The following is a 17,500-nucleotide window of genomic DNA, read 5'->3' as shown; positions in this document are numbered from 1 at the left end:
TCAAGAGAGTGCTAGGTAAGTCTCTTGATACTAAAGACAATACAAAATAGATTTTTTGATCTTAATATGAGACTATTACCACTTGGTTCAATGTTATTTTTGCAGTGTGAAGAGACAGAGAGAGAGAGAGAGATGTGGAGAGGGAGGGAGAGGTTGATATGGAGAAGGAGGAGTATGCTCACCCTTCGGGACTGAATCTCCTTCACGTAGAGTGGCAGAAGAAACTCAGAAACACCCTCCAGCCTGATGCCCTCTTTGGTCACGCGGAGATTTCCCATGCCATCCTGCAGAGAGAGAGAGGGGCAGGAGAGGGGGACAAAAACAAAAGGCTTGTGTCAAGCATTGAAAATAAGTACACTTACAGGTTCAGTTTCCTGGTCTAGGTGGAGAAAGGAACGGTCAAAACATATGATGCATGAAAAAGTATGAAAAAGTATCACTGCTTCAGAATCAAACGGACACACACCTGCAACACAAGAGACGGATCAAATGTGCAGTTTTACACACACACACACACACACACACACACACACACACACACACACACAGGAGCGGTAAATGTTCGTCCCAGTAGGACTCCGCTGTATGATGTGTAACCATGTTTTCAGAACAATTAAATTGTCGAGGCCTCCCACCTCCCTCTCGCTCTCCCTCGCTCAATCTAGCTCCAACCTTTCTTTCTCACCTGAACGTTTGGCAGTTGTCTCTCCTCTGCACCTCTTTCTCTCTCTCTCTCTCTCTCTCTCTCTCTCTCTCTCTCTCTCTCTCTCTCTCTCTCCCTGGCTTCTTCTCTGGTGAGGTGTAAACCTGTGTGCGTGATTGGATGTGGCAGGTAGTAAATTTAAACGTCTCTCTCAGGCAGGGCGTCGCATTCAATTGAAGCGACACAAAAGAGGAGCCCCACAGCTATTTCTCTACCTACCACCCTCCTTCTGCCGGCCTCGCATTCTCTCATCTCTCTCTCTCTCTCTCTCTCTCTCTCTCTCTCTCTCTCTCTCTCTCTCTCTCTCTCTCTTCCTCTCTCCTGCATGGCTGAAAGGCAACCGGGCTACAATAACTTACATGTATAGCAGCTAGGGGCTTCCATTAAACCAGGTTGAACTGCAGGTTGGATGGACTTTCAATTCCATCTCTGCCCATGTTTCACACACACACACACACACACATATACACACGCACACACGCACAGATGCACACACGCACAGATGCACACACACACGCACACACACACACACACACAGACTCGATCGTAAATTCCCCAGTTTGGACATTTCGTTTTGTCCACGGCAAACACAAGTTCTCCCTGTGGACAGCATTCAATCACTCTAGTGCAGTGGATGAATGAACAGGACAGAGGCCCTAGGCTGACCCTCCAGTGTACCCCTCCCCCCATACCACAGGATCCATAACCACACACACACACACCAACACAAACACACACATACATGCACACACACAAATACACACATACATGCACACACACACACACACACACACACACACACACACACACACACACACACACACACATACATACATGCATGCGCACGCGCACACACACACACACACACACACACACACACACACATGGTGAGTGGTGCTCTCCTCTCTCAGGCTTGCAGCTTGACCCCCTCTGCCTCCCAAGACAAAGAGTTAAAGCCACTGAGTAATGTGCTTCACAAATAACCGTCCTGGATGTTTTGTTGACGTGGCTGTGGCCCAGGAGCGGAGATGATGAGGAGGACAGGGGAGAGAAATGTCGTTGGCCACGGCATGGCCGCAAGCCCTCCTGACCCAGCACATTTGCCACAGATCGGCCACAGAGTCTGCTAATGCGTCATGAAATGGCCCATGGATGGAGGGAGAGCCAGCAGGAAGCTCAGCTGACCTCGTTTGTGAACAGTTCAGCAGTATAGGCACCGCTAGTGTGCTCCACTCCACATAGCAACAGGGGCACATCCAGACACACACACACACACACACACACACACACACACACACAAAGGCCTTCTCTCTATAATGCTATGTGCTACAGACACAAGTAGAGAGTGGTGGGCAGTGTCCTCGGAGCGGAGTGATGAGTGACGGTCGACAGGGCCAGGCCGGCGGCAGCATTAGGGGAGACGGGCAGTGAAAGGGCAGATGCTGAGAGCTGCTCTCAGGCGACTGGATGCTGCTGCCCCCCTCCTTTCCTCCATCTATCTATCTCTATTCCCATCTCTAATAGCATGGCCTCTCTCAATCAGGCACTCTCCCTCTTAATCACAGACTCTCAATCACCCTCTCTCTCTCTTCCCCCTTCACTGTCTCTTTCTGAATAATTGTCTCTCTCTTCGCACCCCCTTCACTCTTGCACACTCCATCTTGTTTCTGTTTCTGAATGTCTCTTGGAGCCCGCTCTCTCTCTATCTCTCTATCTCTCTCTCTCTCTCTCTCTTCTGTTACCATGGTGTCTGTCAATCATCCGGGTCTCCTGTTCAGCTGTCAGCTGAACGCGCCCTACAGGGCTGTTTGTCACCACGTTGATCTGAATGTAAATGGAGGACAACTACCGAGCGGCCACCTTTAGTCCACTAATCTCTCCCATCTCACTCTCTCATTGTATTTGTTTCCATCTGTTCGACTCTCATCCCTATCTGACTCTCTGAGGGGTTACCTGAGTTATGTGTCAGATGAATGTTATGTTTTACACTAAATGCTAATACATACACACACACACACATCTGAGAGCTGCTCAGGCCACTGGGATGCTGCTGCCCCTCCTTCCCTCCATCTATCCATCCTTATTCCCATTCTAATAGCATGGCCTCTCTCTCTCAATCAAGGCACTCTCCTTGACCACAGAGACTTTCAATCACCCCTTTCTCTTTTCCCCTTCACTGTTCTCTCTTCTTTGAATAATCATTGTTCTTTTAAGACCTCTTTCTCTTGCACACTCCATCTTGTTTCTTGTTTTGATGTGTCTTGAGTCTGCTTTCTCTATCTCTCTATTCTCTATCTCTCTCTTGTTACTATGTAGGTTCTTGTCATCCATCCAGGTCTCCTTGTTCAGTTGTCAGTTGAACGCCTTACAGGGTTGTTTGTCACCACGCTTGATCTGAATGTAAATGGAGGATTAACCACTGAGCTGCCATACCTTTTAGTCCACTAATTCTCCCATCTCACTCCTCTCATTGTATTTGTTTCCATCTGTTCGACTTTCATCCCTATCTGACTCTGAGGGGTTACCTGAGTTATGTGTCGAGGAATGGCATGTTTAGCCTGTAAATGCTAATACATACACACACACACATCGCACGCATCATCATTGGTCACGGTCATTAAACACTAATGCAATACTACACACACACACACACATAATATTACTTGTTTTATAATGACACAGAATGACACAAATAATCTACTGTATGATAAAAATATGGCTATGCATCATCAGACATGTTTGCACCCTCTCTCCTCCAACTCCATTGCTGCACTGCCACAGCGGTGCTGATGAACTTTATTACACAGCTCTGTTGAATCCAGCATGGCTCCCAGAGGGCCAAAGAGCATTATAGTCCCAAGCTATTTGGAGCTCACTCAACAAACAATCTATCTCCATATCCTTAGCCTGCATCAAATCTGCAATCACACACATGCACACACACATACACACACACACCACGAGTCTCACAATATGTTCTCATATGAAGCCCTGATATGAAACTATTTACGGTACACACTGAGTGATTTGGGTCTAAGCCAGTTATTATCTTCAAAGGCCACCCAGGCGCCTGTCTGTGCCCGTGTCTGTGATCTCATCACCTGTCCTCTCCCCTCGTCTCGGTGGCTCCAAGTCAGGCCGATGGCAATTAAGCCTGAGATCACTCTGACCCGCACCTCCACCAGACACAGACTCACCATCCTCAAACAGGAACCAGACGTCTGAATTGCAGCGCAAACATACCCTTGTGGGCGTGTGTGTCTACACCCCCCCCCCCCCCCCCCATTCCCATCGAAGGTTTGAGTGTGTGCGTGTGTGTGTGTGTGGACATTCAACTGCGTATGTGGCTGCGTGTCTGTGTGCTGGGATGATGTGTGAGCACGGAGAAGCAGTTTCCTGGATGGCATAGGATTGTAGCGTCTGCTTCATCGGAAAACAATCATTTCTAGGATGGCCGTCTGCTGGCCGTGGGAAGGCAGTAAAGAGCAGCTCTCGGCACAGTGGAAACACTTCTAGGGTGATGGCACATCATTAGTGCCTCTGATAGATGGGCCCTGGACCACTCGCCAAGGCTGGCTGAACACAATATCACGTGCAAATACTGTGCAATTTGATTACCCCTAACAAGGCAAATTGTTCTGAATTAACCCCCAACAAACACCACCCTGACACCCCCAAAATGATACCCCACCAAACAGTATTGTCCACCCTGAGTGGACAGGATGCTCACTGTCACTGACCGAGTGTCTTGACAGCAAAAGATGGATGACATGAAAAAATGAGGAGAGCTACATCATCTCAAGAGATTACATTGCATTCTTTCAATGGCATGTTGAAAAGTAAGACCTCCAGTCATCCTCTCTTTACCAAAACATTCCAGACTACGGAGTTTTATTTTCCTGATAGCATCACAGTGCCTATCCTTTGGGTGTGTTTTACCCACTTTGTTTTAGCGCTCCTGTTATTTCTTTTAATAACAACCAATAACGAGCCAGGGGTCCGTATTTGTCTCCGTAATCACTTGTTTCTCCCCGGCGCGTTTCAACAATGCGACTCCCCTGGCAGCCGATGTCAGAGGGATCAATGGCTTATTGGATTTTCGCAATGCAAAGCCTTCAATGGAGGGGCCTGCCTTTCCAAATTCATTCCCCCGAGATGCGCAGAATCATAATCATTGGCTTTTGAGCGCCTTTGATTGCATATCTCACCGCCTGATTAGGTCTGTCCAAGCAGAACTGTCCAGCATTCCAGACAAGCTGGTTCACCTGGCCTGGCGAAAGGTTGGGACATGATTGTCTTTATTTGAAGCACTAGCTATGTAATGCAGACCAAACTACATTAAACTGAGAAAAATAAAACAATAAAACATAACAATATAAACGGGCAGTGTTGCTTAAATGGCACTGAATCTGAATGAAACTGAATGTCCATCTCTCTGACCATGTCCAGTGCAGATGCGCTGGCTGCTCAAACCCATCTACTCCTGTGGGTCTATCCTATCTTTCTGTTGATGCCACTGCCCTGCCCTGGCATTTCCTGTGAGTGCCACCACTGAGTGTTGGCTGGACCTGTGGCTTCCCCATGTGCTCCTGTCCTCCACCCCCTCTGCCCAGAGCCGTGAGTCATGGCCAGGGCTGGGGCATCGGCGCTGGGGCAGCCGGTATCGATCGCCCCCCACCTGCCGAGAGGATGGGAGGGGTTGGGGTGGGGGTGGTGGGGGAGGCGAAGAACAAACGCTGACATGAAAGGGTGATGGTGATTTGGCCCTGAGGGGAGGGAGGGAGGTAGGGAGGGAAGATGAGAGGTGCAAGAGAGAAAGTGAGAGAGAGAGAGAGAGGGGGAGAGAGAGAGAGAGGGAGAGAGAGAGAGAGGGAGAGACAGACGGCTTTGGGGAGATGAGACGAGAGGGAGAGAAAGAGAGAGGTGTGTTTGGGGGGTATAAGGAGGGGTCGGTGGAGGTTGTGTGTGTGCGTGACGCGTTGCGCATCTGTCAATTGTGCACACACACGACCAGACACAGACAGACACACATGCACACACGCCATTATTTGAAGTCTTCTTTTATGTGTCTTTTATTTGTTTTTAATCCAACACTGTGCTAGGATAAAGGTCATTTTATCTGTTGCAGTCTGATGTTGAAAGACTGCCACACACTGGCCAAACCCAAACCAGAGTCTGTCTCTGGATAGGTCACTGCTTTAGGCGTGGACCCAAGCTCCAAACACTGTGTGAATTTCACACAGGCAGCAGCTGTGGCTGTCCTTGTTGTCTGCTCTGCCAAGGAGGCCCCTTCCCACAGATCGCACATGCTCCCCTTCATGGTCACCCAGTACAGCAGCAGAGCAAACAGGACACTGCAGGTGTAAATTAATCACACAGATTAATTATAGGGAGATATATTAACTCCTATAGGGAGGCCATAGGGAGAGAGAGAGAGAGAGAGAGAGAGAGAGAGAGAGAGAGAGAGAGAGAGAGAGGGAGGGAGAGTGAGAGGGAGAGAGAGAGCAAATATAACAGCTGGGCTGGCCTTTTGATCTTATGTCCTTACCAGAAGTAGCGATCTTCTCAAGTGTCCTGCCAGGTTGACCGTGACAACTGTACATGTGCCATCAGAGAGTCCCACAAATGTGTACAGGTCTACAAGCCTGTGAAGAGCTAAGGAGAAAGTAGTGTGTGTGTGGGATTCCTTCTGTTTGTGTGTGTCTCGTATTCTGCCCTGACTGTGTTTGGCCAAAGTCCTGCACAGTCCCTTCAATGGCTTGCTATAACTCACACATCCCTGTGTGTGTGTGTCCAGCACTCTCTTCTGCACCTCGGCCTAATGAAGCGGAGATGGCCGCCAGGAGTGAGCAATCTCCCCTCCGTCCTCCATTAAAGCCCCGGTGGCCTCCACCTCCACCTCACCTCCACCCCTGGCGAGTACTCCGAGGCGCCCCACAACCCTCCCGTGGCCCGTGGTGGGCGGCGCCGCCTGCCCCCGCTGCCATTAGCCACGTGGACGTCCCCGCAGCACTAAGCTCATTAGCGCGCTCGCTGGCCGAGGGTGGTCCTGATGGGGCCTAACTGCCGGGGCCCTCTCATTACTCACCCGCCACCCCCAGCTCCGCTGCCGGACCGCTGGGCCTCCTCCCGCCCAGGGTGCGAGGGAGAGAGAGGTCAGCGGGAGGTCAAGGACTCAATCCATCCAGAGGGAGTGTTGAGAGCTAGTTATGGATCAGATGGGCTGGGATGGGGGGTGGAGGAGGAGATGAGGCGATGGCTACATGTAAACTACAGGCCACTGGGCAGGAGAGATTGCATGATGTATGTTGAATGAATGTATGTTGAATGAATCTCATTGCTCTTGGTGCTGGAGTATTGGAGCATTCTCATTCTCTGGAAGGGGGGGCTGCCAGTGACAAAGTTACAAAATGATTTTTGTAGCAAAGTCGTGGGTCATGTAGGACACTAGAATAAGTGTGAAGACTTTGAGGTGAGAAAAGGAGATGGGTGTAGCTGGAGATGAGCGGTGATAGTAAAATGGGCCACCAGTGAGGAGGTGAGGAGGGGTGGAGGTGTGTGGTGTGGTATGGATAAGACTGTGTGAGCGCCGGGACACAAGGCGAGGGGCTTTCTACACTGTTAACACCCATTACACTGAGTGGCTTCTGTGCTATGTAAGGGATAACGGCCGCCGAGGTGTCCCAATACACGGAATTAATGGATGAGGTGGAGGCAAAGAACTCCCCGACGTGCTGTGGAGGCGAGCTTCCTCCGCCAAATCCATTAGATCCATATATCTGGACACCGCGAAGGCCATTGTCCCGCTTATCGCCCAGTGGCCACAAGCCAACAGTTTTGTTGTCAATACTTTTGAATTGAAAATTGGATGTGTAAAAACATGTTCACATTTTTCTGTTGTCCTTCAGTGATTATTATCTGAGATCAGCTGTGAGAAAATGACTTGGAGATGCAGGTAGATTGGCTCCTACAGAGTGATGATACCTTATCAATATGGGGAATTCTATGAGTCAACAAAATAGCTTTTTTAGTTATCTAACATACAGTATGATACACAGATGCACACAAGCACACACATACACACACACACACACACACACACACACACACACATGTAAACACACACACACACACACACACACACACACACACACACACACACACACACACACACACAAGCACACATATTAGCACACAAACACAGGCCTATCAGTACTGGCAGGCGGTCCCTGCCGTTTGCACAAGGACAATGAGGCGCAGTGTAAAATCCTAATGGGCTTTCTCTACGCTGTTTTCCTGTTCCAGGTAGTTTGACCCCTGCCACGCATGGCTGCCTTGAATAATTCCCCTCTGCCAGTGTCATAATGACAGCCAAATTGCATCTATCCTCTCCACTCACACACACAGGCCCTCGGCATCTGATGGCTACCTCCGGCTCACTCCTTTTGCCTTTCATTGGCTCTTAGCACCATCATATACTGTATTGGCTTTGTAAGCAAGTGGCATCCATTGAGTTATGTTTTTCCACTTACAAACAGCAAACATGCTGAATATATGAATTTGAAATGACAGTGCAATCTGATGGATACAATGAGTATTTTGGTATAGAAGCAACGTTAAAGCAAAATCAAGGAACATCAAGTTATATTTGCCTCTTCACAAGGTGATGGACATACACTAAATATATTTTGACTGCAATAAAAATGATTGAGCTCATTTATCTATCAGGTGCCAAATAGTCATATAATACACATTCTTACACTGCTATTCAACCCAGAATCCACAAAAGATCAGTGATAAAGGCACCAGCATCAAGAACATATAAACCATAATCTTCTGTAGAAAACTTGATTTGGCCTGAATTTGAACTGAATGGTTACACAATGCTGCGCACTACATCAATACCTCACATTGCAAAGAGCCCAGGCAGGAGGACATTGTTGGACTGGGAAAAGCCAACGAGTGAAGGGCAGGTCTTGGCCATTTCCACAGCACTAGGCTAAACAGACACATGGCTTTTATGGTGCAGAAAACCTTTTAGTTTTGTGCACAGTTCTCAAGTGTGCATTCAGAACTCAGCACAGCCACAAAAGGTGCCCGATTCCTCTGGACACGAAATGGCTTTATGCTGTAAGAGAGCTCAAGGTGATGAAAAACATGGAATGAGTGGTGGTTTTCTTTGAGAGAGAGAGAGAGCATCTCAAGTGATGAACTCATAAAAAATCTTAAAAAGCTCAAGCCTGAAAAAGCTTGTGGTCCTGATAGTATCTGGACAGAAATGTTGAAATTCAGCCCACCCATTCTACAAATGGTTCTCCTCAAGTTATTTAATCTTGTTTTTCAAGCTGGTTGCTTCACTGATGTCTGGAACAGGGGGCTTATATCCCCAATACATAAGAGTGGAGACAAATCTGACCCTAATAACTACCGAGGCATCTGTGTGAGCAGTAACCTGGGGAAGGTATTCTGCTGTATCCTCAACGCCCGTTTACAGGCCTTCCTTATTGAACACAATGTCTTGAGTAACAATCAAATTGGCTTCTTACCAAATTGCCGCACTACAGATCATATTTACACCCTCCATACCCTGATAAACCAAAATGTTCACCAAAAAAGTAAGGGGAAAATATTTGCGTGTTTTATTGATTTTAAAAAAAGCTTTCGATTCAATCTGGCATGAAGAATTGTATTTCAAAATCCTACAAAGTGGTATAGGGGGTAAAATGTATAACATCATCAAATCAATTTATTTGGGCAATAAGTGTGGCGTAAAAATTGGCAACAAAAGAACTGAATACTTCACTCAAGGGCGTGGGGTGAGACAGGGTTGCAGCTTGAGTCCAACTGTGTGCAACCTCTCCTGAAAAAACCTTCCCTTGATCCCACTGATTTGAAAAATTATAGGCCCATTTCTAAACTGCCCTTTCTCTCTAAGATCTTAGAAAAAGTTGTTTTGTCACAAGTCTCTTCCTATTTAAACACCTCTAATATCCTTGACAAGTTTCAATCTGGTTTTAGACCACTTCATAGTACAGAGTCTGCCTTACTTAAGGTCCATAATGACCTATTGCTCTCTGTTGACTCTGGCTCTTGTGCCCTATTGGTCCTGTTAGATCTTAGTGCTGCTTTTGACACCATTGACCACAAGATCCTTTTAAAACACCGGGGTGTTGAAGTTGGTCTGCAAGGCACTGTATTACATTGGTTCAGATCTTACTTAACTGATAGATCTTTTTCAGTGCATTTAGGCAATACTTCTTCGTCATCTGCTCCCATTAAGTGTGGTGTGCCCCAGGGTTCTATTTTAGGGCCTCTATTATTTTCTTTATACATGCTTCCCCTGGGCTCCATTTTCAATCAATTCAATATTCGTTATCACTGCTATGCAGATGATACCCAATTTAATATACCGGTGGCCCCTGAAAATTCCTGCTCATTGACAAACCTTTTTCTTTGTCTTAATGACATTAAGAAGTGGATGGCTAACAACTTTTTGCAGCTAAATGACAGCAAAACTGAAGTAATCATTTTTGGACCACCAAATTCTGTCAACAATGTAAGCAAGTCTCTTGGCCCTCTGTCTGTTAACCATCACAGTGTGGTCAAGAACCTAGGTGTTTTCCTAGACTCTTCTCTGACTTTTAATAAGCAAGTCAACAGCGTTGTCAAGGGAAGTTTTTACCAACTTAGGACAATAGCAAAGCTCAAGTCTTCTCTCTCCTACAGTGATTTAGAAATCCTTATACATGCCTTTATTTCTTCTAGGCTTGATTATTGCAACTCACTGTATGTAGGTGTAACTAAATCTACTCTAAACAGACTCCAGCTGGTCCAAAATGCTGCAGCCAGATTACTGACTGGATCTAAGAAACGTGACTACATTTCACCTGTGTTGGCTAAACTGCACTGGCTTCCTGTGGAACATGGAAGCCAGTGCAGTTTAGCAGTTTAGCTTCCTGTGGAACATGGAAGCCAGATTTGGATGAATCTAAAGTTATGATCTTCCAGAAGCATCCCAGACATCAGGGAACCAGACACCTCTTTACTCTAGGTAACGCCGCCCTAGAGAATGTTACTTCTTATAACTACCTTGGCTTTATAAATAAATTAACGCCTCTGGAAACTTTGGTCTTGCAGTGAATGCACTAAAAGAAAAAGCACGACGAGCATTTTATGCAATAAAAAGAAATTTTCATCAAATAGATATATTAAAATCTGGTCCAAAATATTTGACACAGTCATTTTGCCAATTGCACTTTATGGAAGTGAAATATGGGGTCCACTCAGTAAGCATGACTACTCTAGATGGGACAAACACCCAATAGAAGCCCTGCATGCTGAATTCTGTAGAAATGTGTTACATACCCAAAGAAAAGTACCCACAAATGCTAGCAGGGCAGAATTAGGCCGATTTCCACTATTGATTAATATCCAAAAATGATCACTAAAATTCTGGATTCATCTAAAATTAAGCCCTCAAAATTCACTACATTTTAAAGCACTTAAATCCCAATCAACCAAATTAACAAGAACAACAAGAATTCTTATTTGGAACACTGGAAGAAAGAAACAAAATTACAACACAAACTAGAATGTTACATTGGCATACAAAAAGACTATCAATTGGCAGAGTATCTCCACACTGTCAGAGATACGAAGCAGAGACAGATCCTCACCAAGTACAGGCTGAGTGACCACAGTTTAGCCATAGAGAAAGGCAGGCATAAGAAGTCATGGCTGCCCAAAGAGCAAAGGACATGTGGTCACTGTATGACAGGGGAGGTAGAGTCAGAGGTGCACTTTCTGCTACACTGTGACACATATCGGTCCCAAAGAGACAAATATTTCACCATTTTGAACAACATCATTCCCAACTTCACAAAACTGGAGGAACAGAAAAAACTTGCTGTAGTTTTGGGTGAGGACACCAGCACATGCATACTGGCAGCCAGTTATGTGTCCTCACTCCATAACCTGAGAGAAGGCATTACTTAAGATAATCACCCCACTACCTCCACCCTTCAACATAACACTGCTCCCCAGCCCCAGTCTGTTACACCATGTCTCCTGTTTGTTTTGTTTTGTTTTGTCCTGTCTTGGTTTTCCTATGCACGTGTACAGACAATGGTCTTGTATGGTTGTGACGCTGTGTGTGTGTGTGTGTGTGTGTGTGTGTGTGTGTGTGTGTGTGTGACAAAGTGTAACAATGTTTGTAATGTTTGTACATGTTTATATCATTTTGTATTTGTATTTTCTTTAATTATTATTATTCCTGTGAACACTTTGGCAATGCATCATATGGTTTGTCGTGCCAATAAAGCATATTTGAATTTGAATTTGAATTTAAGAGAGAGAGAGAGAGAGAGAGAAAGAGAGAGCGAGAGAGACAGAGAGAGTCTCTGTGTGTGTAAGATTAGTGTTTATGTGTATTATGCTATTATGTTATTTTAACATTTTAACAGTACCTACACGCCCACACGTTATATAATATGCTCTCTCACTGTAATATAATAGACTAAAAAAATAGACTAAAAAACTTGTTCTATGTAATCACATGATTATAACATTTTCATAAACAAGTAATAACTTTGGCTTCATAATCCTTGTTGAAATTGAATAGAGAACATTATGTACAAATGTATATCTGTATATATTAGATTGTGTGTGTGTGTGTGTGTGTGTGTGTGTGTGTGCATCTGTCCGTGTGTGTGGATGAGAGTGAGAGAGATAGTTGTATATAATTAAGAGCAAGCAAATGACAGAGAGTTAGTGCTCTGTAAAAATGACAGACAGCAGGTGTGTGTGTGTGTGTGTGTGTGTGTGTGTGTGTGTGTGTGTGTGTGTTTGTGTAGACATGCTGTGTGTTATTTTCAGTGTTCTCTGCAGCTAATCTCTACCACTCTTGCTCTTTGTGGAAGGACCAGATTAAGATCAGACATGTCGGCACATTCTCTCTCTCTCTCACACACACACCCCACACACACACACACATATAGACACACACTCACACACACACACAAACAGTCCAACACACATGGCGTTTCCCATCTTCCCTATCTCCTTTTGCTTCTCTCATTCTCCATCTGTCTCCTCTTTCTGTTTCCCCATCTTAACATGTCCCATCCCGCCTCCTCTCTCCCCATTACCTTCTCTCTTTCACCCCTGACTCCCCATCCCATCCCTCTCTCCCTCCCTCCTTTCCTCCCTCCCCCCATCCATCCATCCTCTGGTATTTATGTCTCCATGGCCTGGGGGCCTTCAGTGTGTTTGGTCAGCACATTGTGGGTTGGAGATGGGGAGAGGAGGGCCAGGTGGGGTGGGATGCTGGTGCCCTGTGTGTGTGTGTGTGTGTGTGTGTGTGTGTGTGTGTGTGTGTGTGTGTGTGTGTGTGTGTGTCCATGCACACAACACCCTGGTCAGCAAGGCCCCGGGGCAACTCCATTCCCCATCACCCAGGGACATGTGTGTGTATGTGTGTGTGTGTGTCCAGCAGAAGGCGTGCGCTGGGTTTGTCCACCTGCTCCTGGTCATTAGGGCCCGTCTGTGGCCTGGGCTCCATCAGGTAGAATCGGGCCCTGATGGGCAATGTCACGGCGCCTCACGCTACGGAACGAGACGTGTGTCCGGCAGACTGAGTGCCCTGGGCACATGGGGACTTCTCAAATCTGTCCACCACTCAAAACAACTCACACAGTAAGAGAACACAACCCCACTCCGACTGAGAGAAAGAGAGATGTCATATACCGCCCCCAACTGCTTGAGCTTCCTGTTCTCTTTCAATCGATGTTAACCAATGGGAAGTCATTCTCGGATTACGTCATCGACCTGAACTAACCTCCAATCACCTGTTTCAGAGATTTTTTCACAGGGTACTGCCTATATATATATATATATATATATATATATATATATATATATATATATATATATATATATATATATATATATATATATATAGGCAGTATATGGCCGCACCGTGAGAAACTGGCTCGCCTCAGGCATTCTGAAGCAATTCATTGGACCAGGTCCAGAGAGTCAATGAGGCCAGAAAGGGTTAACGTCTCGTGTTTTCCTTCGGAGCATGGAAGTTATATTCATAACCATACGTTCTCTCTCAGTCAAGTTCACTCGATGTTAACCCATGGGAACACGTATATGCCACAGCGCCTCATTGGCGATGATGGACAAGCATTCAGCGAGAACTGACCGCCACCGTGCTGTGTGGCAAGAGGCGACATTGAATGGGGACAGCTTGTTGAAACAGGAGGGCTACTCACTACTCACAAGTGCGAGGCTGGGAGAGTACAGTACGCTGGGTGGACCGGTCACTTTCCGCTGCAGGCTGACACGTTGCAGAGACACACACTGAAGAGCGCACACGTCCAGACCGCGGAGGCCCGTGGCGTGAAACAAACAACAGCAGCTCGCTGGCACTGGAGGACTACGCGCAGGGGGCGGGGGGGGGGCTTGGGGCGGGGCATTCATGCGTTGAACGTGCTGCCGGGGTGCGATGCAGACATGGTTAACGCCTCGCGTTCTCTGTCAGAGAACTGAGGTTCTAATCCTAATCATATGTTTTTAACACGTGTTTCAGCAATGCATCTGTATCTATTAATCATACCAGTAGGAGTCCATCTGAAGGGAAAAGCATTGAGCTGAGTTGAACTCAAATGGACTGACTAATCCCCGCTGTTCCTCTGGGCTCCTCTCCTCTCCACTGTACTTAACCAAAACCACACAGCACTTATTGTAGGGGCAAATATCTGTCTGTGCCTCTATCCTAGTAGAGAGCTGTGTACACACACGCACACACACACGCACAGTCAGACCCTCTCTCATAGGTGCTCCACTACATTTGAGGTAGCTAGTGGTGTTTCCTTTCCCCTCCCCCCCCCCCCCCCCCCCACACACACACACACACACACATACCCACACACCTTACTCCCTGTAGGGTCTTTAGTTTCTTCCATTTCTTCTTAAAATTATATTTTAGTCCACCCATTATTTTCAGACCTTCATTATGTGGAATGCTTCACTGGCCATTTGCATGACTATCGCAGGCAGAGAGCAAACACTGACAATTAGTGCAGGACCTTGCCACATGCACACACTCTCTCTCTCTCTCACACACACACACACACACACACACACATTTTAACTACTTTATTTATGTCCGCAATTCATAATAAATGAAGAACATAAATGTTACAGATACAGAACATTGCTAAGGCATGATCCACAAATGTGAGTCTGATGACAATCTCAAACAGCAGATTTATGGATACACACAACACCTTCTTCTCCATATTTGGCGACTTCCAATAACGGAGGATATTGAACAGTATTTGGCAATTTGCTTTGCCCTTGGTTTTGTAAAGCCAACTATCCTGAGACCCCTAATGACAAGTCTATGTACGTGGCCCAGGCTGCCGAAGATAAGCACCAGATATTGACATTTGTAGCTAAGGCCAGTTATTTGCTGTACAAGAGGGTGATATTTTACTAGCTTTGTTAAGTAAGCCTCCTCTAGACATGAATCAAAACAGCATCCTACTGTACTTCCAGGATGAACACATCCCTATTGTGCTCATCAATCCATGATGTCCACTTAGTGACCCCCCCATATTCACTTCCTCTTCTTATATCTACTGTAACTTATTTAATGAAGTTTTATTTTGGTTTTACTGACTTTTTAGGCATTGTCAGACCTATTTATCACAACAAAATTATTATTTTGTGCATATCTTTCTGTATTGTATTGTGTTGTGTCTATTGTTGTGTGGTATGTGATCCTGTCTGCAATCAAATTGCCCATTTGGGACAAAGAAATAAATTGAACTTGAACTTGAACAATGATTATAATGTCAGGCCTGGTGGCATTATTATCAGAAAACGCAGACATTGTAGAACACGTGGAAAACTTTGTTGTCTAACAACACAATTTACATGTATTGACACATTTGGAGAAAGTAACGATGATACATTTCCAGATATAATGTCCACAATCCTATCATGCCTGGATACATAAAGACTTTTGTAAAAATGACAGCTATTTAATGTGTGACATGGATTCTATGACTTGCTCTTGTCCATGATGTATACACAATGGTGAGTGGGAACGAGGGTACCAGATTGACAGGTTGTATACCTGAAGCCTCACTTTGACTGTAAAAATTAGTATGTCTTCATCAATAGATGAATTGTGAAAAAGTGTGTGTGAGATGGAGTGATCTGCAAAAGGGATACATGCAAGCTTTCCTTGGAGTTTGAGTCCTCTCCAATGTCTCTGACGCTGCTGGTGTTTGATTGACAGCAGAGACGCGTGACTGTTTCCAGGTGGAACTGAATAGCGCAGACCATCTTGGTGTACTGTTGCAGTCACAGTAATGTTTGTATCCTTAATCATTACTTCATGAGGTGTAACATGTGTGGCATTGACTCCAGACCACTGCAAGTCAACAGCAGTCCAGTTGCAGAGATCGTTGAGATCAGGCCAGTCGGATCTGACCCCAAAATCGGCGGCATGGGTGTCAAGTTTACCGTTTGCTTTCTTACGGAATCCTAGAAAGCTGGGTTTCGATTCTCGGGTGAGGGGGACTTTGTGCTTCCCAAAACACACACACACACACACACACACAAACAAACGATGCTAAATATGCCCTTTGCCTTCATCTGACCCATGGCTTTGAGCCTTAATAAACAATCCTGCAGTAATCAGTCAAATGTGGTGCCTTATTCATCATAGGGCTAATAGTGGCAGCCAATAAGAGCACAGTGCAAATGATTGCCATGACCCCTTTGTGCTGTGTCATTTGAAAGCTGTTCTTTAATATTTCATCAGTGGTGCTCTACTGCTGAATATGCCCTCTGGCTATAACTTGCTAGCCAAACACTCAGCTTTGACACTGTTAAAACTCATCAATAAATGTCCATGGCCTTTCACATAGAGAGAGGGGTGTGAAAAAACCCACAATGGCTGTTAATGATCGGACCACAAAACCGCATCTGACAAGCTGTGAACTTGCATCAAGAAATTACATGAAATATACATAATCTCCGCATGAAGCTCAGGCAAGGCTTTCCTATCTGGGATATGTTCCAACAAAGAAATGTATGTACATACTTAAATAATTAAACAAAATAATAAAACATAAGTCCCCATTATAAATACAAGACAGCACTGTTTGGTGCTGAAATGTTTGCTGCCATGCTGTATTCTTCTAGAACTACTCAGGAGCTCTACATTGCTCTGTGCTTCGAAGGACAGCCACGTAGCAACGATCAAAGCAGCCGCTCTTATCGAGTCCGCGCATGTAATCGCAGCGTCTGCACGTTTGAAAAGCATGTGGCGAGAGAGAAAAAAAAAACGAGGGAAAGAGAAAGGATTTGCGGCGGTACAGTATCTGGGGAGACGGGAGGACAGACAGCGTTTGATCTGCGGGGAAATCACCTCGCTGGGGCTGGTAACTCATGACAGCGCTTCATGGCATCACTCACCAAAGAGCCCCAACACGACGCGTCTCCACAGATGTGAGGAGACGTGTTGATTCTTTAGCTTGCTGTTGGCTGACTGTAAACAAGCTGCCGACGTTCAGAGGGAGACGCAAACAAAGGCAGTCAGGCGAGAGCTGACAGGAGAGGGGAGACGCATGCACACTAAAGCACACACATATGTGTACACACACGCACACACACACACACACACACACACACACACACACACACACACACACACACACACACACACACACACACACACAGCCAGAGACTTTATGGCCCACATCTTGATTATAATTA

At 45.9% G+C, this 17,500-nt stretch overlaps 1 protein-coding gene across 2 annotated transcripts in view; it reads right to left on the bottom strand.

Annotated features, from left to right (window-relative positions):
* Nucleotides 1-17,500, bottom strand: part of LOC125304293 (zeta-sarcoglycan) — a 235,675-nt gene that overhangs the window by 83,903 nt on the left and 134,272 nt on the right. For both annotated transcript variants that reach the window (XM_048258428.1, XM_048258437.1), the window contains exon 3: nt 183-284. In XM_048258428.1, coding sequence (XP_048114385.1) covers nt 183-284 — 102 coding nt within the window. The remainder of the gene's footprint in view (nt 1-182; nt 285-17,500) is intronic.

This window comes from Alosa alosa, chromosome 1 (genome assembly GCF_017589495.1).
Source record: "Alosa alosa isolate M-15738 ecotype Scorff River chromosome 1, AALO_Geno_1.1, whole genome shotgun sequence".
Lineage (NCBI taxonomy): Eukaryota > Metazoa > Chordata > Actinopteri > Clupeiformes > Clupeidae > Alosa > Alosa alosa.
This window is presented reverse-complemented; position numbering and strand designations above follow the sequence as displayed.